A 21,780-nucleotide genomic window follows, 5' to 3' on the forward strand; every position below is an offset into this window, starting at 1 on the left:
GGAGCGGCTCAGGTGGGAGAATCTGTCAACAGGACAACTATGCAGCAAAATTGAGGCCATAAAATTTGTTTAAAGAAGCCGCATTATGTGTTTTCCAGCCACATAGTGGCATTTTACAGCACAATCAAGCAACTATGTTAGATTGAGTTGTTATATTGAACCTCTGTCTCTTTAAGAAACTTCTGGCCTTTCAACATTACGCCTTTATGAACTCATCACAACATTTCTCCTCTATTAACCCTTTAACAATGTTTTTAACAGCGTTGCGCTGAAAAGTAGCTCCTATAATGAGCTCAGCAGATCTGTAATTCCACCAGGTGTTTGCTAATTGCTGCTGGCCAGTCTGAAGGAGCAGAGTAGGGGAGTCGCAGAGGAGGGCTGCTCTGTGAGGCAGAAGATTGGAAGCTTTGAGGATGAGCTTCATCTTTCTACCGCTCAATGGTTGCCATGGGAGATTCAAAGATTTCTCAAACAAGCACGAAAGAATCAAAAACTCCATGTACATTTTTGATGCCCCTTTAAAATATTTTTAGTGTCAGTTTTTCTTTAAACTGAAAAAAATTTAAACTAAATGGAATTTTGAACCTTAAGAGACATAAGATTTACCAGAAAAGTAAAAAAATAAAAAAATACAAACCTTTTTTTTCTTCCTTTTTTAATTTTTTTTTCTCTTTTAAAAGACATTTCCAATTCCTTAATGCAACAGCGGGAAAAGTTTTGTCCAGCCCCTGTGGTGTGTTGATTCCACGCCACACTTTTCAGGTTGTTAGACGTTAAACTTTTTGAAAACAATACCCAATTTTTTCCTACTTTGCAATTTCTTTAACTACTTTTGTTGGTTTCTCATAAAAAAAAGTCCTAATAAAATGTAATTATAGTGTGTGCCTAAAACGACGGAAAATTAAGTCCAAGTGGTGTGAATACTTTTGCGGCATATTAGATTTGGCAGTGTGTTCATTAAGTGTCACCCGTCTTCCCAAGAATAATAGTATCAGTAATATTGCTACTACTAATAAAACAATATTTTTGCATTTTCCTCTCACCTGAATTCTGGCGCAGAGTTGCTTTTCAGTCCATAAAACCTAGCAGACAAGGTGAGCAGCCAGTACGGAACGAAAGCCCCGTGCTCACACTCCAGGTACGGTGCGGACCATTTGATCTGGCTCTTGTCCAGAAGGTGACTCCCGCCGCCGGAGCCCGAGCCTTCGGGGACGCCCCTATGCGCCTGGGGTCTCCTCTCGTCCCTCAAGTCGTGGAACCAGTCGGTCTCCGGGCTCCTGTTCTTCAGGCGGCGGTGCGCGGACCCGGAGAGGTCCTGCAGCACCACCTCATTTCCGGTCCTGGTCGCCTGGAGGAAAACTTGTGGGCCGGGGGTCGTCGGCGGATCCGCGTGCAGGGTCACCACCGCCCGGTGGATCTTCGGGTCCCCCTCCAGGATGCTCTGAACCAGAGCGTGGTACCAGCCCGTGTCCCCGCGGAAGGTTCGCTCGCGGGACCTGTTGGTTTGCAGGATCATGTTGAGGAAGTTGGTCGCGTGCGCCACCGTGTCCAGGACGCTGTGGAGGGAGTAGTGGGAAGCGACGTGGAGGCCGCCGCGCAGGCTGCTCAGCTCATACCTCCGGGAGCAGTTGACCTGCCTCAGCGCAGAGGAGTCTCCCGTGTGCAGGAAAGCCGTCACCACCCGGGGGAGATCCTCCTCGATTTTGTGCGCGACCACCGCGCGCTCCGTCGGCTGGAGCGGGTGCGGAGTGGGACGGTGGGGCGGCTCCTTGTTGAAGCTCTGCGTACTGAACGCCGCCGGCGGGTGCTTCTCGTCCCTGTCGTTATCAGACCACTCCACGTAGCCGTAGTTTGATCCCAGAACGAGCCCGGTGTGCAGAAGCAGCGCGAGGAGGATGAGAGCCATGGTGGTTCCTCACAGGCGCAGAGGGGACACCGCGGGCACCTGGCAAGCTGCGCTCATCGCCAAATCCTCTTTCTCTGCCTCTCTCTCTCTCTCTCTCTCTCTTTCGCTCGGTGTCTCTCGGTGCTGCTATTAGAAACTCTTTGTCAAACACAAACCACAGAAGGTCCTGAATTTTACAGCCATTACGTCGTCAAATACGACAGGAATCCCCATCACCACCACTTCTAATCGGGGGCTTCAAAGGAAAGCGTAGACTTTCATAAAGCGGCTGTCCGAAAAAAGAAAGGGAAAAAAAAATCCTCGGAACTCCGTTAAATCTACGAACACTTCTCCCCGGGAGAGGTGTAGTGCTGCTGCCGCTCCTGCTCTGGACTAAACAACCGTGGAAGAGAGGAGCAGCACCGAGATGTTCCCGAACTTCAGTTCCCTCCCAATAATAAAAAAAAAAAACCCACTAGGCGATGCTAAGTGTCGCCCACGGTGTGTGCGCGCGCGTGTGCCGTGTTATGTGTGTGGTTGTTTCTCAGCGCGCGTCTGCAGGGGAGGTGGGCGGGGCGTGGGAACGTACTGGGAGCTGTCCGGTGCTGAGAGCAGACCGCTTCCCTGTGGGGAAAGATGAAAACAGGAGGAGGCTGTTGTTGGTGGAGAATCGGAGGCAACTAGAGACGGGAATTCATTTTCAAACTGAATGGAGTGAAGTGAGATGCTAAAAACTGTTGTTTTTTTTAAATGTCGAAACAACAGTAACTCACTAGCAACACCCAGGTGAAAAGAAATGTACTGAAATCTAATATACTAAATGTATTTCAGAAATTATAGTGAAATAAATTTCAAGAGTGGTACTTTGAAGCAACTTATTTCGCACTTTAAAAAATACAATTAAAATTAAATTTAAAGGGTATTTCATTTACTTTTGTGTGCTAAAATGGAACAATTTGAAGCACACTTAAGCTTATTTTCTGCCAGAATAATATGTTACAGGATGTTATTTTAAATGAACGGTGCAATTAGTATTGCAACTATTCAGTTTCTCTTTAATTCTTGGAAAATTATTGCACAAGGTTCATGATGACCTACCCAACATGCTGCCACTATGAAAACACTGATTCACAATTATGAAAATAAAAACAAAAAAAAAACAAAAACAAATGCAGCTTCATATTTCAGCCTCGCTGTTCTTGACTGGATGCCACCTACACAATAAATGAGGAAAAACTGCTGACTTAATCAACAGCTTCAGTTAAGTCCTGAACAACACATTTAGGCAAGATTTGTTACCAAGACAGATCTTAAACCTTTTTTGGAAAATACTCTTACAAACTAATATGTTTGATCAAACATTTTCATAAAAAGAAAATAATTTTTTTGACTCCCTCCAGAAATGTAATGTAACCCCTGGCCTACTTTATGGTGACTTTTCAAGTCTTGCTATGGATTCTCAACTAGATTTAGATCTGAACTTTAGTCCATTTCACCCCATGTGTTGAAAAAAGAAAACAGGTGATCCAACTTAAAAGAAAAATAGTTAATTTGTTACACGTAATCAATCAATCCCAGTAAATATATTAAGTTTATTAAGTTGTCATGTTAAACAGAACGTACAGAAACCAAATTAATTCGATTACATGTAAGAACTTAACTCTGTTTTTTTGTTTTTGTTTTTTTAATTTGGAGCTCCATTCTCTTTTGATAAAACTATTGCAATTGTATCTCTAGGTACGTGATTTGGACCATTGTCTTACTGGAAATTAATTCTATGCCCCAGTCTCAAGTGTTTTGTAACCTCGAACAGTTTCCCCTCCAAGTTCCCTCTGCATTCTGCTTCCAATTACTCTGAACATCTGCCTCCCTGCTAAAGAAAAATTTCCACTTGAGCTCAGTGGTGCCAACAAGAAGCCAACACAATGGGCCGGGTTTGTTTTCTACCCCGCACAGGGATGTGCACAGGAGGCCAGAGCATTCAGCTTTCATCAAAGTGCCTTCTTCCACATGGTCATCAAGCAGAGCTCTGTGAGAGCTCCGAATCCTGTGATGTTGTTTTTAAAACCTAACCCCGCTTCAGACCTCTCCCCTGTCTGCTGTGTTCCTCTGTCTTTTGGATGCAATTTGTTCACTATTGTCCTCTAACAAACCTCTGAGGCCTTCACAGAACAGCAGATTTTTTTTTTCCTTCCTGTGATTAAATTACTCAAATGGGACTTCTGGTTTCTTTCTGGCTTTTTTATTTTTTGCGTCTAAAGCAGTTATTGTGGTGAATCTGTTTTACAGTATCATCTCAGTTCTTAAAGACACAGGATGTGTTATTTAAGATGTCTTTGGTTTTAGACATTTGTTTAAACTGTAACTACGTCAGTATGTGTGAGAGATAATCTGTGGGAAAAAAAACTCACAATCTCCTTTGCCTCCTCACAGTGCTTCTACTATCATCCACATAAATACACTGCTTCTGGTGAGAAACAACCAATCAGAGCCAAGAGGAGGGTCTTAGCGCTGTCAATCATGCTTATGTAGCATAGCTCGCAGCCTTCCCCCTTTCTCTCTGCTGGTTTACCACAACCGAGCCTGCCACGAATGCTAAAGCTAGTTAGCATAGCCACCAATAAACAGTTTTCCTGTTTCTCTACCAGTAGCACATTACCCAACATGTTCACACGGGTGATTGACAGCGCTAAGACACTCCTTCTGGATCTGATTGGTTGATTCTGACCAGAAGATGGAGGGGGTAAAGAAACTTTTCTTTTTCAATGTTTTTTGGTCTCATTTTATGCTATGTGTAAAAAAGAACATATCTTTTATAAAAGTTACACTTTAACTGAGGTTTCACAAAGGTTATAAATTGCTGCCGAGGACTCCTTTGAAAAAGAGGTTTTTAATCTGACTGAGACTCTCCTGGTTAAATAAAGGTAATAATAGCAAAACTAAATTTAAGGACAATTTGTCCTAGATTGCAAGGCAAAACAGCACACACAAATTAAGTTGCATTCACTTTTAGATTGAATTCCTGATTTGGTTTGAGGTGAAGATGAGATTTCTTGCGTCAGTTACTAAAATGACAGTTTGACACTCAATAATCCACACTGGAAGCCAAATCATTTTTTCGTCCATAACATGATAATATGATTTTGAGGTCCTTTTTAGCTTAAAAAAAAACGAGGCATATTAAGCATTGTGCTGCTTTAGTGTCCTATTAATATTATTATTATATTTTACGACAGGGTGGAAAAATGTTCTCTTTTCAAAATGTCCTTTTAAATAAGATGCTGTTTCCAGATGCATAATGTCTCCATTAAGACAATTAGATCAAATTACAGCTATATATTACCACAGCAGCTATTCAGTGCATAAACAGCTACACTGATGTAATTTATACACACAGAAGTGGTCGGTGGAAGTTATGTGATTAGCCATTTATTTATTTGCCACATGATAGTAGAGATGCCAATCTGTGTTGCCTATTTCTGTCTCCACACACACACACACACACACACACACGCACACACGCACACACACACACGTACACACCACCTGCCTCTCTTATTGATCGCAAAAACCAAGACAGCATTATCTCTAGTTGTGTGTGTGTGTGTGTGTGTGTGTGTGTGTGTGTGTGTGTGTGTGTGTGTGTGTGTGTGTCTGCATGCACATGTCAATCTCACGGTGCTCCAAAGCTCTATTGGTGCTGATGATCAGAAGTCAGCCCTTGATTGTGAATTGGCGTTAAAGAGCGCAGCTCGCCCGGGGTGACTTGCTGGCCGTTGCCATGGTACTGGAAGGTGATGGCATAGAGTTCTCGCTGCACCATGGGCTCGAGCCTCTCTGGGTATGTGAATCTACTGCCTAAAATTAAATCATATGATACTGCGATTAAAATCACGTGAGCAAGACATGTTTCTTTCTTTTTTTTTTTTTTTTTTAACTAGGTAACCATGATGAAAGTTCTTGCAAAATCCTGTTTTTGTGGAGCTTGCCTAAAATCTGCACTTTTACTAAAGTATGTCTTTTTTTTTCTTACATAATTATTAAAGCTGTCACTATGTCATGACAGTATAATATTAGACAGATAATCTGTAAAAATCAAGCTCATCCACTTCCTCCCTGATCTGCTGTTGCTGAAGAAATGCACCGCTCCAGTTCAAAAACAACCAATCAGAGCCAGGAGGAGGGTCTTAATGGTGTCAATAAACCTCATGTTCTCTAATAAATGTGCTAATGGCAGAGAAACAGCTTACCTTTCCAGGAAAACCGTTCATGCGTCAACATCAGTGGCTATGCTAACTAGCATTAGCATTCGTAGCAGGCCATGTTGTGGTGAACCAGCTAGCATAGAGGAATGGGAGGGGGTGAGCATGAGAGTGATTGGCAGCACTAAGACCCTCCTCCTGGCTGTGATTGGTTGTTTCTGACTGAGTGGTATATTTTTCCAGTTGGTATGGGGACAAAGAGGAGGAGCTTTATTTTTTTTCACAGATTATCTGTCACATGCCATAATGAGAATTTTGATAAAAATGTAAAAACATATATTTTTAATAAAAGTTACCCTCCCCAGCTTTAAATAGTCAGTCATCTTCTAATGGATAATAATACAGAGGTTTAGAGAGGACATAGTTTTGGTGAGAAAGAGTGCTAAGTGACAGCTCCTGCTTCCTATTTTATCTTTATTTTTGAAGGCTTTGCTGCCTCCCCTGGCTTGATAAATATTTGATGGGAATTTGCTGCTTCATCTGCATGCGTTCCAACTTGGGCCCATACGAGCCCAACACTTGCAGAGGCGGCCGTTCTTTCGCCCACGTTCTCCCAGAGGTTCTTTTAGCTTTGCTCAGAGGAGGGGAAGAGCACATTCCTTGTTCCCACGACACTTTGTTTTCCTGCACGCAAGAGCCATGTTTCACTGGTGCATCCGTGCAGTGAGCTGCAGCTGAACATCGACGAACCAAGCTCAAAACACGCTGTTTTAAACCTCCAGATCTCACAAGGTTGTCTTTTTGTTCACCACGAGTAAACTTTACATGATTTTAAAGTTTCAGAGTTTCAGTCTCTGCGGTACAACATGACACAAAACTATCTCTGTGTGTGCTCGCAAAGATGAACTTAAGGTGAATGAATGATATTCAATGAGATTTTTTTCCCCTTAGGATGCCGTAGAACCATAAAATATGGAGTTGCAGCAAAAAAAGAAAAAACAGAGGAAAACCATGATTACCAAACTACTTTAGACTACTTTTGCTTAAGAAGAGCAAAAAGAACATCAAGAAATAATGGAAAAACAAAGAAAAAAAAGATTAAAATGACTTCCTTTCAGTTTTCTCTAAAGCAATTTGCATTTTTTTTGCTCACATTAACTCGAAAGATCTATCTATCTATCTATCTATCTATCTATCTATCTATCTATCTATCTAGCTAGCTAGCTAGCTAGCTAGATAGATAGCTATAGTAAAGCTAGCTAGCTTTACTTTGTCTCAGTTTATCAATAAAACAATCAATCAATAAAACACACCAAAGCTGTTAAGTCTAAGAGGTAATAAATATTATGTTGGTGAGAAAAAAATGTTAGCTTAGAAGGCAGTAGTAAACACAAATCATTTTAAAACTACAAATGTTAACATGTAAAATGGTCAGTGTCCATCATATTATATGTGCCAAATTATGTTTTTTCCCCTTTTTTGTTTGTATTTGAACAAGAAAGGCCTTTCTTGTTTTTTTTTTGTTTGTTTGTTTGTTTTTTTGTGGATTTCTCTTCTCTCACTTTACTTCAGTAAAAATATCTGTAATACCAATTCTTAATTTGAAGCTCATTTAGACAATACATGTTAGCTATTGTGAACAGATGTAGAATGCAGAAATAATAATCTAATGCTGCAATATATAGTGAGTGGGATTTCAAATATCACGAATTAAAAGAAGAGGAAGAAAAAAAGATCATCCGTGACCCTGTGCGTGTAAATGTTTTTGTGTGGGCTTTCCAAGCATTTCTGGGTCTCTTTAAAGTTACAAGATGGATTCTGATTCACATAATACTCACAGATGGCTCATCTGATTCCACACATGCACCTAGTTTGTGTTTACTCAAAAGCACACCCACGCTGACAGCCTTCAAAGTTGCCTCGTACTACGAAGGAGGAACAGTCACGCGTGGAAGGAGCTCGCCAGAACAAAGCTGGAATCTCCCATTTTTAATATGGCGATAAAACTAGACGCTGCACCTCTGCGAATTTCCCCACCCATTCAACTTTAACACAAAGACATTTCTGATATGATAATATTCCTGTCAGTCAGATCATTTGTTTTCATTCGGCTCGTTTGCTTCAAATCACACGATTTGCTGTTTACACAACCAACGCGCACAAATTACTATATTTTCCTCCAATTTCTGACCGTCAAATATAGACTTTGCTACCATCTAGAGGTTAATGACGTATACTACAAGGAGACTCATTGAAGTCAGTGTCCTGAAGGTATTAATATTAGCTGCTTTTTCAAAACCTATATACCAGATATTTAACTACTAGATAACCCTGAATGCAGCTGAGTTTTTCCGTTTGCTTTACAGCAGGAACTGGTCGCACAATAAATGTGACGTTCGCGACTGTTCGTTGAGAATTCCTACATTTTCCATAGCACTCAAATGCAGCGTGTACATAACCAACCAATGACGACGGAGGAAGTGAGTGCATGGTATCATTGCAACGTTCTAGCAACAAAAGTTAGCTTCATATAATTTACATCACAGTCAACGAGAGGTAATATCTTTATCAGATACTTTGACAGTCGTTACATTGTTTCCCTTCTTCTTTACTGCAAAGCATGTCATTTTCTCTCAGACAAGGGACGTCGGCAGTGAAGGTTTAAACAACAATTTGACGTTTAAAGTAGCTCATTCATTGCTAACTGTTAACAAATGAACAGAGCCATTTAAACTGGAGATAGTTGAATGGTGACGTTTTTGTGTTATCTGCGATTAAAGCGTAGTGTTTACTGCCTCTTCTTGGGTCCAATGTCCATGTTTAAGTATTTTTTATCCGTTTTCTCGAATTGAAACATGACGAATGAATAGCAGGTGCTCCAAAGCTTCATTGTGCCCAAGTTACAAAAGCAAGTCAAACAGCTGCTTCCATTTTCCCTGGATGAAGGTTAAATAATAACCTGCAGGGCTTTGTTTATATCACACTGAGGTTTGCTCAGTTTTACTGAATGCACAGCTCTCTACTGCCTCACCGCAGCATTTTAATCAAGTTTAGTTTTGGGCTAATTTCAATTTAGTAAACCAACAATTAATATTAAGTCGATTGTTTGCAACGCTAGTCACATTGCACTAGATATAAAATTTTTCTGACAACATCAATAAAATACCACAGATTGTCGGTGCAACAGGCACATCCGACAAGCATATCGGTTTAACAATGACTAGTTAGAGTTGAATAATTATTTACTTTAAAATAATTTCTTAATTTACTGGCATTATTATCATCAATTATCTTCAAGAAAGTAATCTTCACGTAGCTTTGTTTCGTGGTTATTTATGTGCTCTGGCATAAATGTCTTTGCCTTTTTTCATCTATATTTTTAACTTTATTTATTTATTTATTTTTTTTTGCTTGACATCTACCAAGATATCAACTGTTCATTGTTTTCATGTCGTGGCAGAAAAAGCCCCTTTAAGGACTGTCTTATGGATCCTGCTCAGCAGTCTAACAAGGCCAAGAGGAATCAAGGGATGAGGCGCAGCCAGAATCAGTCGGCGACCCCTCCTCCAAAAGACGCCTACGCCAGGCTGCTTAGCCAGCACCGCAGCAGTATGTTCACTTCCTACCTAGCACAGTACGCACAGGACTCGTTAACCCAAAAAGAGGCAAACGACTCCAGTGCGTCGCTCCAAGCCCACAGTGACAGGCTTAACTTGCCACAACAAAAAAAGGACCATGTGCTGATCGAGTTCCCCGACTCAAGCGACTTCTCTCCGTCCTCCTCAAAAAACAAAGGGGAAGAGAGTTCACTGTCCTTGTATATGGAGAAGTTAAGCACTCACTGTGACCAGCGGGAGTGCGAAAGGAAGCCGGGTGTGAATGAGAGACAACGACGGGGCCAGAGGAGGGACACCACCACCAGCCAGGACGGAGACATCGAATCCGGAGAGGAGCTTGCCTGTTCGCGAAGCAACGGCCCAAAGAAACACCAGAAACAGCAAAAGAAGAGGGATGATCCGAACAGAAACGCTGGCCCCACGGCAGCTGAGGCGTATGCCGGGCCTCAGACCCCAACAGCGAATGCTGGCGTAAGCGAGCAGGAGCAAGAGAAAGGGAAGAAGTCAAAGAAGAAAAACCAACTGAAGAAACCAGAGGCGGAGAAAAACATGGAGGCGGTTTTAAAATTATCCGCTGATCCTCAAATACAGAGTCCTAAACCAAATCAGGGTAAAAGTGGAAAACCTCAGCAGCCTGCAGGTTAGTTCTGGGAAATTTCTTGGTCCTTCTCGCTTAAAAAATAAATCTTCTTTGTCACTATTAGGTCAGTATGTCCCTGAGTGAAATCTTTTCCGGCTACAGGAGTAAATTCTCCAGGCGAGAAGGGCAAGAACAAAGGAGACAGGAGATCGAAGAAGCAGGTGTTTGAGTCCTACATGAGCTTGGAGGAGGTTTCCCATGGCCTGAAAAGAGGAGAGCTTCACCAGGTACGAGCCGTAAAAAGGTGGCACTATCACCCAACTACATTTCCTTCTCAACTAGAGACTATTTATCTCTAATTGAAGTGCTTGAGTAATTTCTTCCTATTTCCTCTGCAGGGACAATTAAGAATCAATCCCAAGAATTACAACGAAGCCTTTATTCCGTCTCCTGTAAGTTCAAATGCAAACCTCTTCATAGTATGACCCTGAACTACGGTGCAGTCCTTTATGTTTAAACGAAGGCAGTCAGAAAACCAGCGGCATGTTTTTATGTTTCCAGGACGACACGCGCGACATATTCCTGGACGGAGTTGTTGCCCGCAACAGGGCGCTTAACGGAGACATAGTGGTGATTCAGATTCTCCCTCAGGAACAGTGGAAGGTGAAACCTCAAGTGTCTAACAGTGATCGTTTTTTGTTTGAAAAATATAGATGATCATTGGGGTGATTGTGTGATTAAAATGTATATTTTAATCACACAATTGATTTTTGTGTGATTGATTTTTGTTTAACTCTGAACATGGTTTTGTTGGAGGAAGATTGAACTCATTAAACTTGTTAATCACCAGCTGAACGTATCAGGGTGTCCGCGCATCCTTAAAAAGTCTTAAATTTATTTAAAATACATTTTTAATGTTGACCTTACCTACGTTAATCACAGCTGTTAGATTTTGTCATGGTGGAACTATTTAATCTCTCATATACTATGTCGTTTTCTGGGGAGCTTTTTCTCACGGGACCTTTCTGTCAGGCAAAAGTTTGAGTCCCAAGCAAAGATCTTCATTGCATTCTGTGACTCAAGGCCGTTGCGGCTACCGCTAACTAGCTGCTAATATTTATTGTATTCATCATGGGTTAGTTAAAGTATTTTAAAACATTTTTACAAAATGAACCTCTATATCTATTGTACATTTTGTTGTGATTCAGGTCTTAAATTTCATTCATGATGGTCCTAAAAGGTCTTAAATTTGAGTTGATGAATCCTGCAGAAACCCTGTGTTTATCTTAAGCCGTCAGTGCAGGCAACCACTTTTGTGGTTGCCTGCACTAAGCTAACTAGGCTTTTTGCCACAGCTGATAGAAGTGCAAAAACTAAAGGGTATTAACAATTTACAACACAAATTCTTCGTCGCCTTCAGAAGCGTGTGTGTTCATGATTTCAACCACAACTTGTTAAATGTTCAGACTTCAAATGCTCCAAATGTCATGGAAAAAATGTAGGAGTTTATTTGGAAGAGTAGCCGATGACATGTCAATGAATCTGAGATGAGGATACAAATATAATTTTACATCAGTTGGGTCCCACTCAACATCTCAATGGTGTTGAGACATTGAGTATGATCAGCAGTAGTTAGTACGACACAAAATACCAACTTCTTTGGTTGAAAAACTCAATGGTTAATTGGTTAAAGGATATTTTATAATGTTACAAAACAAACTAGAAAGCGCAATGAACATGGAATAGAAAAGTTACTAAATCTTATTCTTTTATAACTATGCCGCAGCTCCACACTTTTTCATAAATTTAACAGCACATTACGTTTCTAACATCCTCCAGCGCTCAGTTAAACACTCCAGTCCGTTCCATTGCTGTGAAAGGTTGAACATGTGTCTCTGCAGGTGGTGAAGTCTGATACCGACTGCGATGGCACCAGTGAGTCGGACACACAGACGGAGCATGTGCCGCGAACGGCCCAGAAGAGCGCAGGGCATGGCCCGAGTCCTGATGTCAAAGTGGAGGACCAGTCAAGCGACCCGGAGGAACTGCTGAGGAAACGTCCTGATGTCTCTTGCGCTGACACGGGTACTGTAGAGAAGTGGGATCAGAGCATCTGGTGCAAATCAGCTGCAGAAAAAGAAATAATGCGTCTGTTGTAATCATATACTAAGACACTCACACTAGTACTTTCATCTTGACTCAGGGGAACATCTGGAAGATCCTTCAACACCCCAAGCCAACGCTGACATCCTCCAAAAGACGGCTAAAGTACGTTGGGTTTCCTACATTGGCTTCTTTCTTCGTATTTTAGTTCCTCCCAAGAGAACAATCGTTCCCTTTGCAAAGACTTTTATTTTCAGTCCTGATTCCTGGGTTCTCCTCTACACTGGGCTCAAAGGCTTGGCTTGCCCACAGCATCGTAGATCCTCCACTACACCCTTCAATTGGCAGGAGGGGTTTTCTTCATGCTAATTCGGAGTCCCCTATCTTTATCTACCAGGTGGTTTACATCGTTGAGAGAAAACACTCCCGAGCCGTCACCGGCCACCTGAAGTTCCTACCAGACAAGCCCTTCGCCATGTTCTCTCCCGTAGACCACCGGGTGCCACGAATAAACGTCAAACTCGACGACTGTCCCATGGAGTTCAGAGCCAATCCGGGCGACTTCGCCAAGACCCTGTTGATCTGCCGGATCACCGACTGGCCAGTCGACAGCAACTTTGCCGAAGGGTGAGGAATTACTTTGAAATGACGGCAAGGAACTTGGCGGTGTTCGAAAGCTCTACCTACCATTTCTTGAACTTTTTGTTTTCGTTCTTTTATTCTCTCCTCTTAGCCGACTTGCTAAGACCCTGGGTCAAGCAGGAGAGATTGAGCCGGAGACTGAAGGAATCATGATCGAGTACAACGTGGATTTTTCTGAGTTCCCACAAGAGGTGTTGGACTGTCTTCCTAAGACGCTCCCGTGGACCATCCCACCAGAGGAGATTGAAAAGAGGAGGGACCTCCGGTTAGAACCCCAAATTCTGTTTTCATTGGGAATATGACTCATGATGTTGAATACATTTATTACTTAACTTTTTTTCTTTTAGGAAGGAGTGTATCTTCACGATCGATCCTGCCACTGCCAGAGATCTGGACGACGCCCTGTCTTGTAAACAACTCCCAGACGGTACGCTGCTGCCCATCATGCTCTGTTGGCCCCTTTAAGAGGGAACTACAGTTTCACACTTTCTTTAGACTACATATTACTGTAAAATTCAGTCACAGATGGACAGATGCAACCTATTGCATAGAAGTCAGCTGAAAAGTGTAAAATGTTTCTCATAATAATAACCAGGCATAAGTCAGTATGAGATTCTTATTGTAAGATGAGCTTCAGTAAACATCCCAGGTTATCTTGGTTTGATGGCATTTACCAAAATTAACCTTTTTTTTTGTTTGTTTTAAAGAGAGTTTTATGTATTCTTAGGCACATTTTATAGAACTATCAATAACCTTTGACCTTGAATTGTTATAAAAATGCTATATATCAAACATGACTAAAGAATTTAACCCTTTAGAAACTCCTGCTCTTTCTGAAACTCCACTTTCAGAAAGTCATCACAACATGGCTCCTCTATTAACCGTTTTACAATGTTTTTGCCAGCATTGCACTGAGAAGTAGCTCCATTCATGAACTCAGCAGATGTGCAGTTCTCCCAGGTGTTTGCTAATTGCTGCTGGCTAGTCTGAAGGAGCCGAGTGTGTGAGTCGCATGAGAGGGGGAGCTTGGAAACTGCAGCTCCAAGAACTTAAATATGTTCATCTTAATAAAATGTGAAATATCCTTTTTTTTAATGACACCAATTGAAGTACAGCTTTATAAATTCTACGCTACACCACATTTGAAGGCTGATTAGCAGAGAAAGATTAGCAAATTTGCTCTTAAACTCTGTTAGTTCTCCTCCACTTGTCTATCACTTTCAGTATCACACACAAGTGTGTGTGATACTGAAAGCATGCAGAGTTAAAACGCAATTTTTAATCCCAGGCAACTTTGAGGTCGGAGTTCACATTGCTGACGTCAGCTACTTTGTGAAGGAGGGCACCCCGCTTGACAACATGGCCTCCCAAAGAGCCACCAGCGTTTATCTCGTTCAAATGGTTAGTATGAAGTGAAAGACATTGGTTGTGTGTTTGTCGGAGTGAGATGTTTTTACTGGACTTTTTTATTCTTTGATTTTTTTTCTTTTCTTCTTTTTTTGAATTTTTTATTCTTTTTGAGGTTTTGATGTAGAGGTGGGCGATATGGACTTCTGACTTTTATCATAATATTTTGTAACACTATTGCAATAATGATAAAAATTAGAATAATAAACAATTTACTACTTCTTTTTTAGGAAACTGCTTAGCAACACAAATACTGCTCCTGAAAAACATTCCCATTTGAAATAGGCTTCTTCAAGACACCACTTAAGGAAGAGTGATTTAAACTGCACATTATAAACGGGGTTTAATCAAAATTTCAAATTTACTGACATTTATTGACTCTGTTATGCAACCGACGGTGATGAAAATAGTAAAAGTAACATTTCTGATAATACTGTCTGGTTCTTTCTTTATTTATTTATTTATTTTTTTTTACGTCAATTGAAATTTATTGAGAAAACGATTAAGCAAAATTCTTCTCACAATGTGGAAAATTTTGGCGCCAAATGACTAACGACAACTGACTTGCTGAAGGTGGTGCCCATGCTGCCCAGGCTGCTGTGCGAGGAGCTGTGCAGCCTGAATCCTCTCACCGACAGACTCACCTTCTCCGTCATCTGGAAACTCACACCTGAGGGAAAGGTATGCGTGAATGAAACGCGGTCCTGCCACAGCCGCAATCGGTTAAAAACAAAAGTGCGTTTTTTGGCAATGCTCCATTAAATTAAACGTAACCTGTAACTTCAGATCCTGGACAAGTGGTTCGGCCGCTCGGTCATGCACTCCTGCGTGAAGCTGAGCTACGACCACGCTCAGCAATTGATCGAGGCTCCCGAGAGGTTATTCCCTCCCGACGAGCTTCCGCCCATCGACGCCGAGCACACCGTCGACGAGATCCACCAGGCCGTGCTCCACCTGCACTCTATCGCCAAGAACCTTCGAGCTCAGCGCTTTCTAGGGGGCGCTCTTAGACTGGACCAGGTCAGCGCATTTCACTGTTTGCTCCAACAGCAGCCGTGTGGAGCAAGAACGTCCTCATCCCTTGATGTTTTTTTGTCCCAGCTCTAAACTCCAAGGAATTTATTTCTGCAGTTAAACAAAGTGATCCATTATTGAGGCGGTAGTCAGATCCCAGATCCAACTGAGTGTTTCATGTTCTGTTTGTTTCAGCCGAAACTTTCTTTCACACTTGACAAAGAGACCATGATGCCCCAAGGTTGTTACATTTATGAATACAGAGACTGCAACAAGTGAGAATCCTCTATTGAACTCATTTTTCACCTCATGTTTGGAAAAGCGTTAAACGTTTTTTTTTTTTTTTTTTTTTGGAGAAACGTCTCTGAATTAGTCGTGTTGTTGTTTTAGGCTGGTGGAGGAGTTCATGCTGCTGGCCAACATGGCCGTAGCGACCCACATTTACAGGACGTTCCCTACGCTGGCGCTGCTGCGGCACCACCCGCCACCCAAAGCCAAGCTGGTGAAGGAGCTGGAGGTTCTGTGCAACCAGTTGGGCCTGAACATGGACTTCACCTCTGCAGGAACCATACACGTCAGTAGCTTTATTTTTTTTTAGAAATAAGAAATGGTGAAAAGCTGTTCTGTTTTTTTTTTTGTTTGTTTTTTTGTTTTTTAAATGAGCTAAATCTGTCTTACGGTGCTCAGTAAAATGTCTCTTGTGTTTCTCCATCCAACAGAAGAGCCTCTGTGCCATTTATGGAGATGACGAGTACTCGGTCTACAGGAGACAAGTCCTTAATAACATGTGCTCCAGACCCATGCAGGTCAGAACTTGTCACCATTCTTCTTCTATTTAAGAGTTTTATTATTGGCATAAACAAACAGCTTCATTCCAAAGGCTACTTTTTAGGAAAACTCAATCCTACTCTTATTTAACCAAAGCACACAAACTCCGTGTTTTACATTTGTGATGGTAGGACAGAAAAAAAATAATATATATATTTTATTTTCCTAGCATTGTTCTGTGACAACCGCTAGGTATTGATAGTAGGTAGTGGTTGCTATGGAGAGTTGCTGACCTCCGAAAGGCCACGCCTACCTGCAACAATTGCAATTAATTTTTTTTAATCTAAAGATGACTATGGATCACTTCCAGACATGAGAGATGGACCCATCTGTGTCACGTCATATTTACACCCAAGAAAGTCACAGATTACTTACTAGAACATCGATTCACTAACCATTTAAAGCTTCAATTAATTGCAAATGCTTCAGTTAGATTGATGTAAGACTGTCCCAAGTACTCATAATAATTACTTTGAAAAAAATATTTATTTTCCATTATAATTCGACTTTTGAAAAATATGGATTGGATTTTTCTTCAACGTTTAATGTGAAATGATACTCCTCAGTAAAACACTACTAAATTTACTAAATTTAATGGTGGTTTTATGTTATTTTTTTAAACCTGTTTATCCAGAACAACAACAGATTTGTCCGTGTCAGCATGTCCTGCAAAACTATACAGCCTTTTTCGGAGGTGAAAGAGAACTTTGAAAATGTATATCTTTTTTTTTTTTTTTAATACTGATTGTAAAAGGGAGGAAAAACACTTTCTGTAATGGGAAATGAGGATTTCAAGAAGCGTTTTTGCTCTGATTGAACGTTTCCCCCTGGCTCCATCACCATTAGCGTTACCGATACGAAGGAAAGCGCAGTCATGACTTGTGCTGTTTGTGTCCTCAGCTGGCCTTGTACTTCTGTACCGGTACGAAGCTGCTGAAGGAACATTTTCATCACTACGCTCTCAACGTTCCCCTCTACACACACTTCACATCGCCCATCAGGCGCTACCCTGACATCATCGTGCACCGGCTGCTGGCGGCGTCTCTGAGTACGTCCCACAAACGACGTGAAAAAAAAAAAAAGGCTACCTCTGTTGTCTGAACGAGGGACAGAAAAACACACCCAGACCTTCAGATCACCTGATGCATTTGTTTTGATTTCTGTCTGCCACTGTTTCTCCTTTATCGTCTTCGTGTTTTTTCTTTATTCGCCATGTTTGTAACGTTTGTCTTTCACTGCTGAACGTTTGCACGCAGACCTGGGGCCTCGTTTGGGCCTGTCGGCAGAGGAAGTCCAAATACGGGCATTGCACTGCAACGATAAGAAGACTTTGTCCAAGAAAGTGCAGGAGCTCAGCTCTGAGCTTTACTTCGGAGTGTTTGTGAAGGTGGGCGACACAAAGTTTTTGATTTCCATTGAAGAAACAATAACAAAAAACTGTGGAATCACAAATGACACGTTTTAGTAGGAGGGCTGCAGTAAGCTGTTTATTATGGGCAGTGGTGTGTACAGACATTTCAGGGGTCAGGAGCTGAAGTGGAAAAAATGGCACCATGGAACTTCTTCCCCACATCTGTCAACATCAAAGACTCTGATGAAAATTATACACAAGTTCCAACACCATTTCTTTTCTACAGCGGAGTAATAGGCCGCGCTAAAACTGAAATTATGAGAATAAAATCATAATTTTACTAGAGTAAAGTCTTAGAGTTATGAGAATAAAGTCATTTTAAAATGACTTCCTTCTGGTTTCAACTTTATTCTCTAAACATTGACTTTACTCTTGTAATATTATGACTTTCTTCTCGTGATGTTACGGCTTTTTTTTACTTTTTTTTAACATGGCCACAATTTCTGTCTTAAAAGTTTTTGAATTGAATTCAGTTCAATATTTAATCTATTTTGTGCAAAACATCAAGACCACTGGCAGTGAAACACATTTACAGCATGATGCTGCCTCCACCATGCTTATCAAATAGTTCAGTGCACTACGGTGGACCTCCTGTGGCCAATATTTTCATTATATGGGAGGATAATATGGAGTCCAGCATACATCCTATGGCGCTTTAGGGCAGTTTCAGGCACAACCTAGTAATGTTTTCAATTATTTTCACTCTGCAGCCCAAATGCTTCATGGATCCCTGCTGTGTGTTTATGTAAAGCAGTGAAATGGGTGTTAAAATAAAAGCCCTCATGTAAATGCGTTTTGTTGTTTTGCTCCACAGGAGTGCGGCCCTCTGGAGTCCAAAGCCATGGTGATGGCTGTGCTGGATAAGTCCTTTGACGTTCTGGTTCTCAAATACGGAGTCCAGAAACGGATCTACTGCAAAGTCAGCTCAAACAACATCACTCATACTGGTTTAATCACATTTTTTTTTTTAAATGTATTTTTGCTGCGTATTATTTTCACTTTTTTTTTTCTTTTTGTCTGAGATGTTACTATGACCATTTCTTTCACACATTGCCTCTAAAACCTTCCAGGGAGTCATTTTTTACAGTAATAAGTGGCGTTTTCATGAAGCGATTTTTTTATTTTTTTTAATTTTTTTTACTCATTTCTCTTCTCTGTCAGTCCATCGCGGGCCTGGACTCGTACCGCTTCCAGAAGGTGGAGAAGGTCCCGCAGCTCCTGCTGGTCTGGACGAGTGACGATGAAGAAAGTTCCCCTGTGGAGCAGGTGAGAACAAGAACAAACACATTTAGTTTCTAATATCATCGGTTTTCTGGTTCTCAGTGAATTGTACACCAACAAAAAAATATATATTTATATATTTGCTGACTCAACTTGAGTCAGTCTAGTTTCCTTGTTGCTTCTTTAACTCGGTTAAATTAGATCAACTTTAACTGTCAAGTTAAAAAATATTAAACTATTGCTACAACTTTAGATAAGTTTTATTAACTGTCTTTAGGAATTAGATTAGATAAAAAAATGTAAAAAAAAAATTAAATAAATTGTTGCCACAATTTTAAGTTTTTACATTACACAGTTTAACATATTTTATATTTTCAGTAACACGACTCATTTTAATAAGTTTGAACAAATGTTCTCACTCTTTAACTCATATTTCTTAGTTTAAAAAAAGTCAAACTCTGTATTTATTTTTTACTCCATGATTTATTCTTATTTACATCTTTAAAATGTTCATTCTCTTTTTACAAATTATGTTGGAGTTTAGATATACACTAAAGATTATTATGGCCTTTACCTTCCAATACCAATTATTGATGATTTCCATTTCTCTTTACCAACTTTTAATATGAAGATGATAAAAGCATGATTACAATACTTCAGTAAAATAATAACTTTGTGTTTTATATTGACAATTAACGTGCTTAGCATAAATAAACCAACATAGAAAACTGCAAATGGTAGGTTATTGGGCTTCATGTTCAAAGATTCAAATCTGATTTATTGATAAGGTCAAAGGTCCAAAGGAACTAATGATGAGAAAATCCCTTTTTATTAAATTTACACCCTGTTATTTACATTTGCAAGCAAAGAAATGGCACTTTTAGCCTTAAACTTTTTCAGGACCCTGACAAATTGTAAATTTTGACAGCTTTTAGGGAAGCGATATTGTGTGACACTAATGTGATAATTATAAAAGTAATGATAAAAACAGTATAACTTCTTTGCATTCTTTCTAGGTAACTGTACATTTGCAATCATATGACACAGCAATCACAACCCCATAAACACAAATATTGCTCTTGAACAACATATAGGCTTCTTCAGGAAACCAGTTACATAAAGGACTGTGGTTCTTTTTTTTTTCTTTAACTGCATTTAATTAAAAAAAAATTATTCTTCTTTGGATGTTTTTATTAAAGATGCACCGATCCGATTTTAATATTAGTATCTATCCATATTGTTCCCGGTATTGAAAAAAAATGGAAAACCAGGTTTGGGGAAAAAGGGGCCCGTCCAAAACCAATCAAGCCAAATCCAAGCCGCGGCAAGCCTTAATAACTAATTTAAAATAAAATTAAAAATCCCAAATTAAACTTCCGAAACAATTGAAAAAAAAGTTGGTGAAAGTTTTTTTTTTACGTTTCATCATTATGTAACCGACTGTTTTAGTCAGTTTCAGTTTCTTTTACATTGGCGGTTTTACTCCTAATTGCACCGACTGAACAAATTAAAGTTGTTTTTACATGTTTGACCAAGCTTGTGAAGCTATTGGTGTATTTAAGTGTGCAGGGTTATTAAATTAATGTGTGATTTATTACATATATGTCCACTTTAAAAAAAAAGAGAAACTTCTTAAGTCAATTTTGAGTTGATTTTCTGTATCTGATTGGTTCCGGCCGATACTAAACTTCAGTTATCGGTATCGGAAGTGAAAAAAGTGGATTGGCGCGTCCGTAGTGTTTATTTTACCTTATATTTGAGAAAGTTGACATAAAAGCAAATATGTATCAAGATGACATGGAAGCAAATCGATGGCATTTTTTTTTCTCTCCAGGTAATTTCCATCTTCTCTGTGGTGGACGTGCAGCTCAAGGCGGATGAAGTGCCTCTGAAATACAGCGCGCTGCTCAAGAGGCCAGAAAATGTTGCTTCATAAAACACCTTGCAGAAAATTGAGACTTGCACATTTTCGCTTTGTTAAATAGGAGTGTGATTGTGAGCTTAGACGTGGTGCTGCGTTGTAGCCGCCGTCACATCAGAGTCAAACCTCAGCACAACTCCTGTGAAAGGAAGTGATTTCATGAAGGTTTAGTTTTAGTTTTGAGTCTTTTTAACTGACCTCACTCAGCAGCTGCCCACTTTCCAAGGTTGTAGGCTCCTAGAAAACGTTTCCACCACCATATAGCAGAAATGTTTCAGTGTTTCCCAGCTCTCTTTATATCGTACAAACTTCATCTATATCTTTTACTTCACTAAGTTATTTTCCAGTTAGTGTTCTGGAAAATGGTCAGCTGCAGTGTGAATCCTGCTGCAAGGTGTTAAGTGTTTCTGTGTCCAAGGAAGATTCAGACACTTTTCTGGAACTTTCTGAACATGGCAGAAATGATCTTTTATTATTCTTTTGACCAGATTAGGTCAGTTTTGACGTGCTATGATTTTAGTTTAGTTTCATTTATGAAACCAGATTTTTAAACCTTGTTTCAGTTTGACATTGGTGACATTTTTCTATAAAAAAGGGAGGAAAAAAAGCCTTTGTGTTAGTTGCACCCACACAAGAACTCGTGTTGTATTGCACTCTACCAGCTTTTGCGCTCGGTTTATTTTCTGTGACTCGGACGAATTCTGACCAGCATGACTCAAATAATGAAATGATAGCAAACTTGTATCATATTATTTGCTCCTTTATCTGGACATCGACATGCGGTTCCGATCAGAAGTTTACATACACGAGCAAATGTTTGGTATTTTTGATACGATGTGCAAATTCAATTTCAATTTTTTTTTTCTTTTAAACAGAAGTTTGAAGGAAATTCCTTCAAAATACAAATGTATACAAACTGGATCAAATATATTCATACACACCCTTCAGT

At 40.3% G+C, this 21,780-nt stretch overlaps 2 protein-coding genes across 3 annotated transcripts in view; one reads left to right on the plus strand and one right to left on the minus strand.

Annotated features, from left to right (window-relative positions):
* LOC103129206 (probable G-protein coupled receptor 158) overlaps positions 1 to 2,675 on the minus strand; it is a 79,020-nt gene extending 76,345 nt beyond the window's left edge. Inside the window, exon 1 of the mRNA XM_007540206.2 lies at positions 1,044 to 2,675. Within this exon, the coding sequence (XP_007540268.1) occupies positions 1,044 to 1,906 (863 nt within the window). The 5' untranslated portion in view covers positions 1,907 to 2,675. The remainder of the gene's footprint in view (positions 1 to 1,043) is intronic.
* A 5,858-nt stretch (positions 2,676 to 8,533) lies between these two features.
* dis3l2 (DIS3 like 3'-5' exoribonuclease 2) lies at positions 8,534 to 21,580 on the plus strand. 2 transcript variants are annotated; one of them, XM_007540207.2, is made up of 21 exons: positions 8,534 to 8,643; positions 9,548 to 10,344; positions 10,447 to 10,571; positions 10,683 to 10,736; positions 10,846 to 10,947; positions 12,186 to 12,369; positions 12,488 to 12,552; positions 12,785 to 13,014; positions 13,121 to 13,294; positions 13,377 to 13,456; positions 14,318 to 14,430; positions 15,010 to 15,117; positions 15,223 to 15,456; positions 15,646 to 15,725; positions 15,841 to 16,024; positions 16,170 to 16,256; positions 17,179 to 17,326; positions 17,535 to 17,665; positions 18,504 to 18,608; positions 18,851 to 18,955; positions 20,745 to 21,580. In XM_007540207.2, exons 2-21 carry the CDS (start codon positions 9,573 to 9,575, stop codon positions 20,844 to 20,846), a joined length of 3,183 nt encoding a protein of 1,060 aa, XP_007540269.1. In that variant the 5' UTR covers positions 8,534 to 8,643; positions 9,548 to 9,572; the 3' UTR covers positions 20,847 to 21,580. The 2 variants fall into 2 exon arrangements, with proteins under 2 accessions (XP_007540269.1, XP_016520383.1); XM_016664897.1 differs by having other exon boundaries at positions 8,540 to 8,643; positions 9,514 to 10,344.
* Positions 21,581 to 21,780: the final 200 nt, after the last annotated feature.

The sequence above is a fragment of the Poecilia formosa genome, unplaced genomic scaffold, assembly GCF_000485575.1.
Source record: "Poecilia formosa unplaced genomic scaffold, Poecilia_formosa-5.1.2 Scaffold524, whole genome shotgun sequence".
Taxonomy (NCBI): domain Eukaryota; kingdom Metazoa; phylum Chordata; class Actinopteri; order Cyprinodontiformes; family Poeciliidae; genus Poecilia; species Poecilia formosa.

Coding starts and splice junctions, on each gene's coding strand:
- dis3l2 (XM_007540207.2), top strand. CDS start 9,573: ATGGATCCTGCTCAGCAGTCTAACAAGGCCAAGAGGAATCAAGGGATG. Junction 15,457..15,645: donor GCGCTCTTAGACTGGACCAG/GTCAGCGCATTT, acceptor TGTTTGTTTCAG/CCGAAACTTTCTTTCACACT. Junction 16,257..17,178: donor TGTGCTCCAGACCCATGCAG/GTCAGAACTTGT, acceptor TTGTGTCCTCAG/CTGGCCTTGTACTTCTGTAC.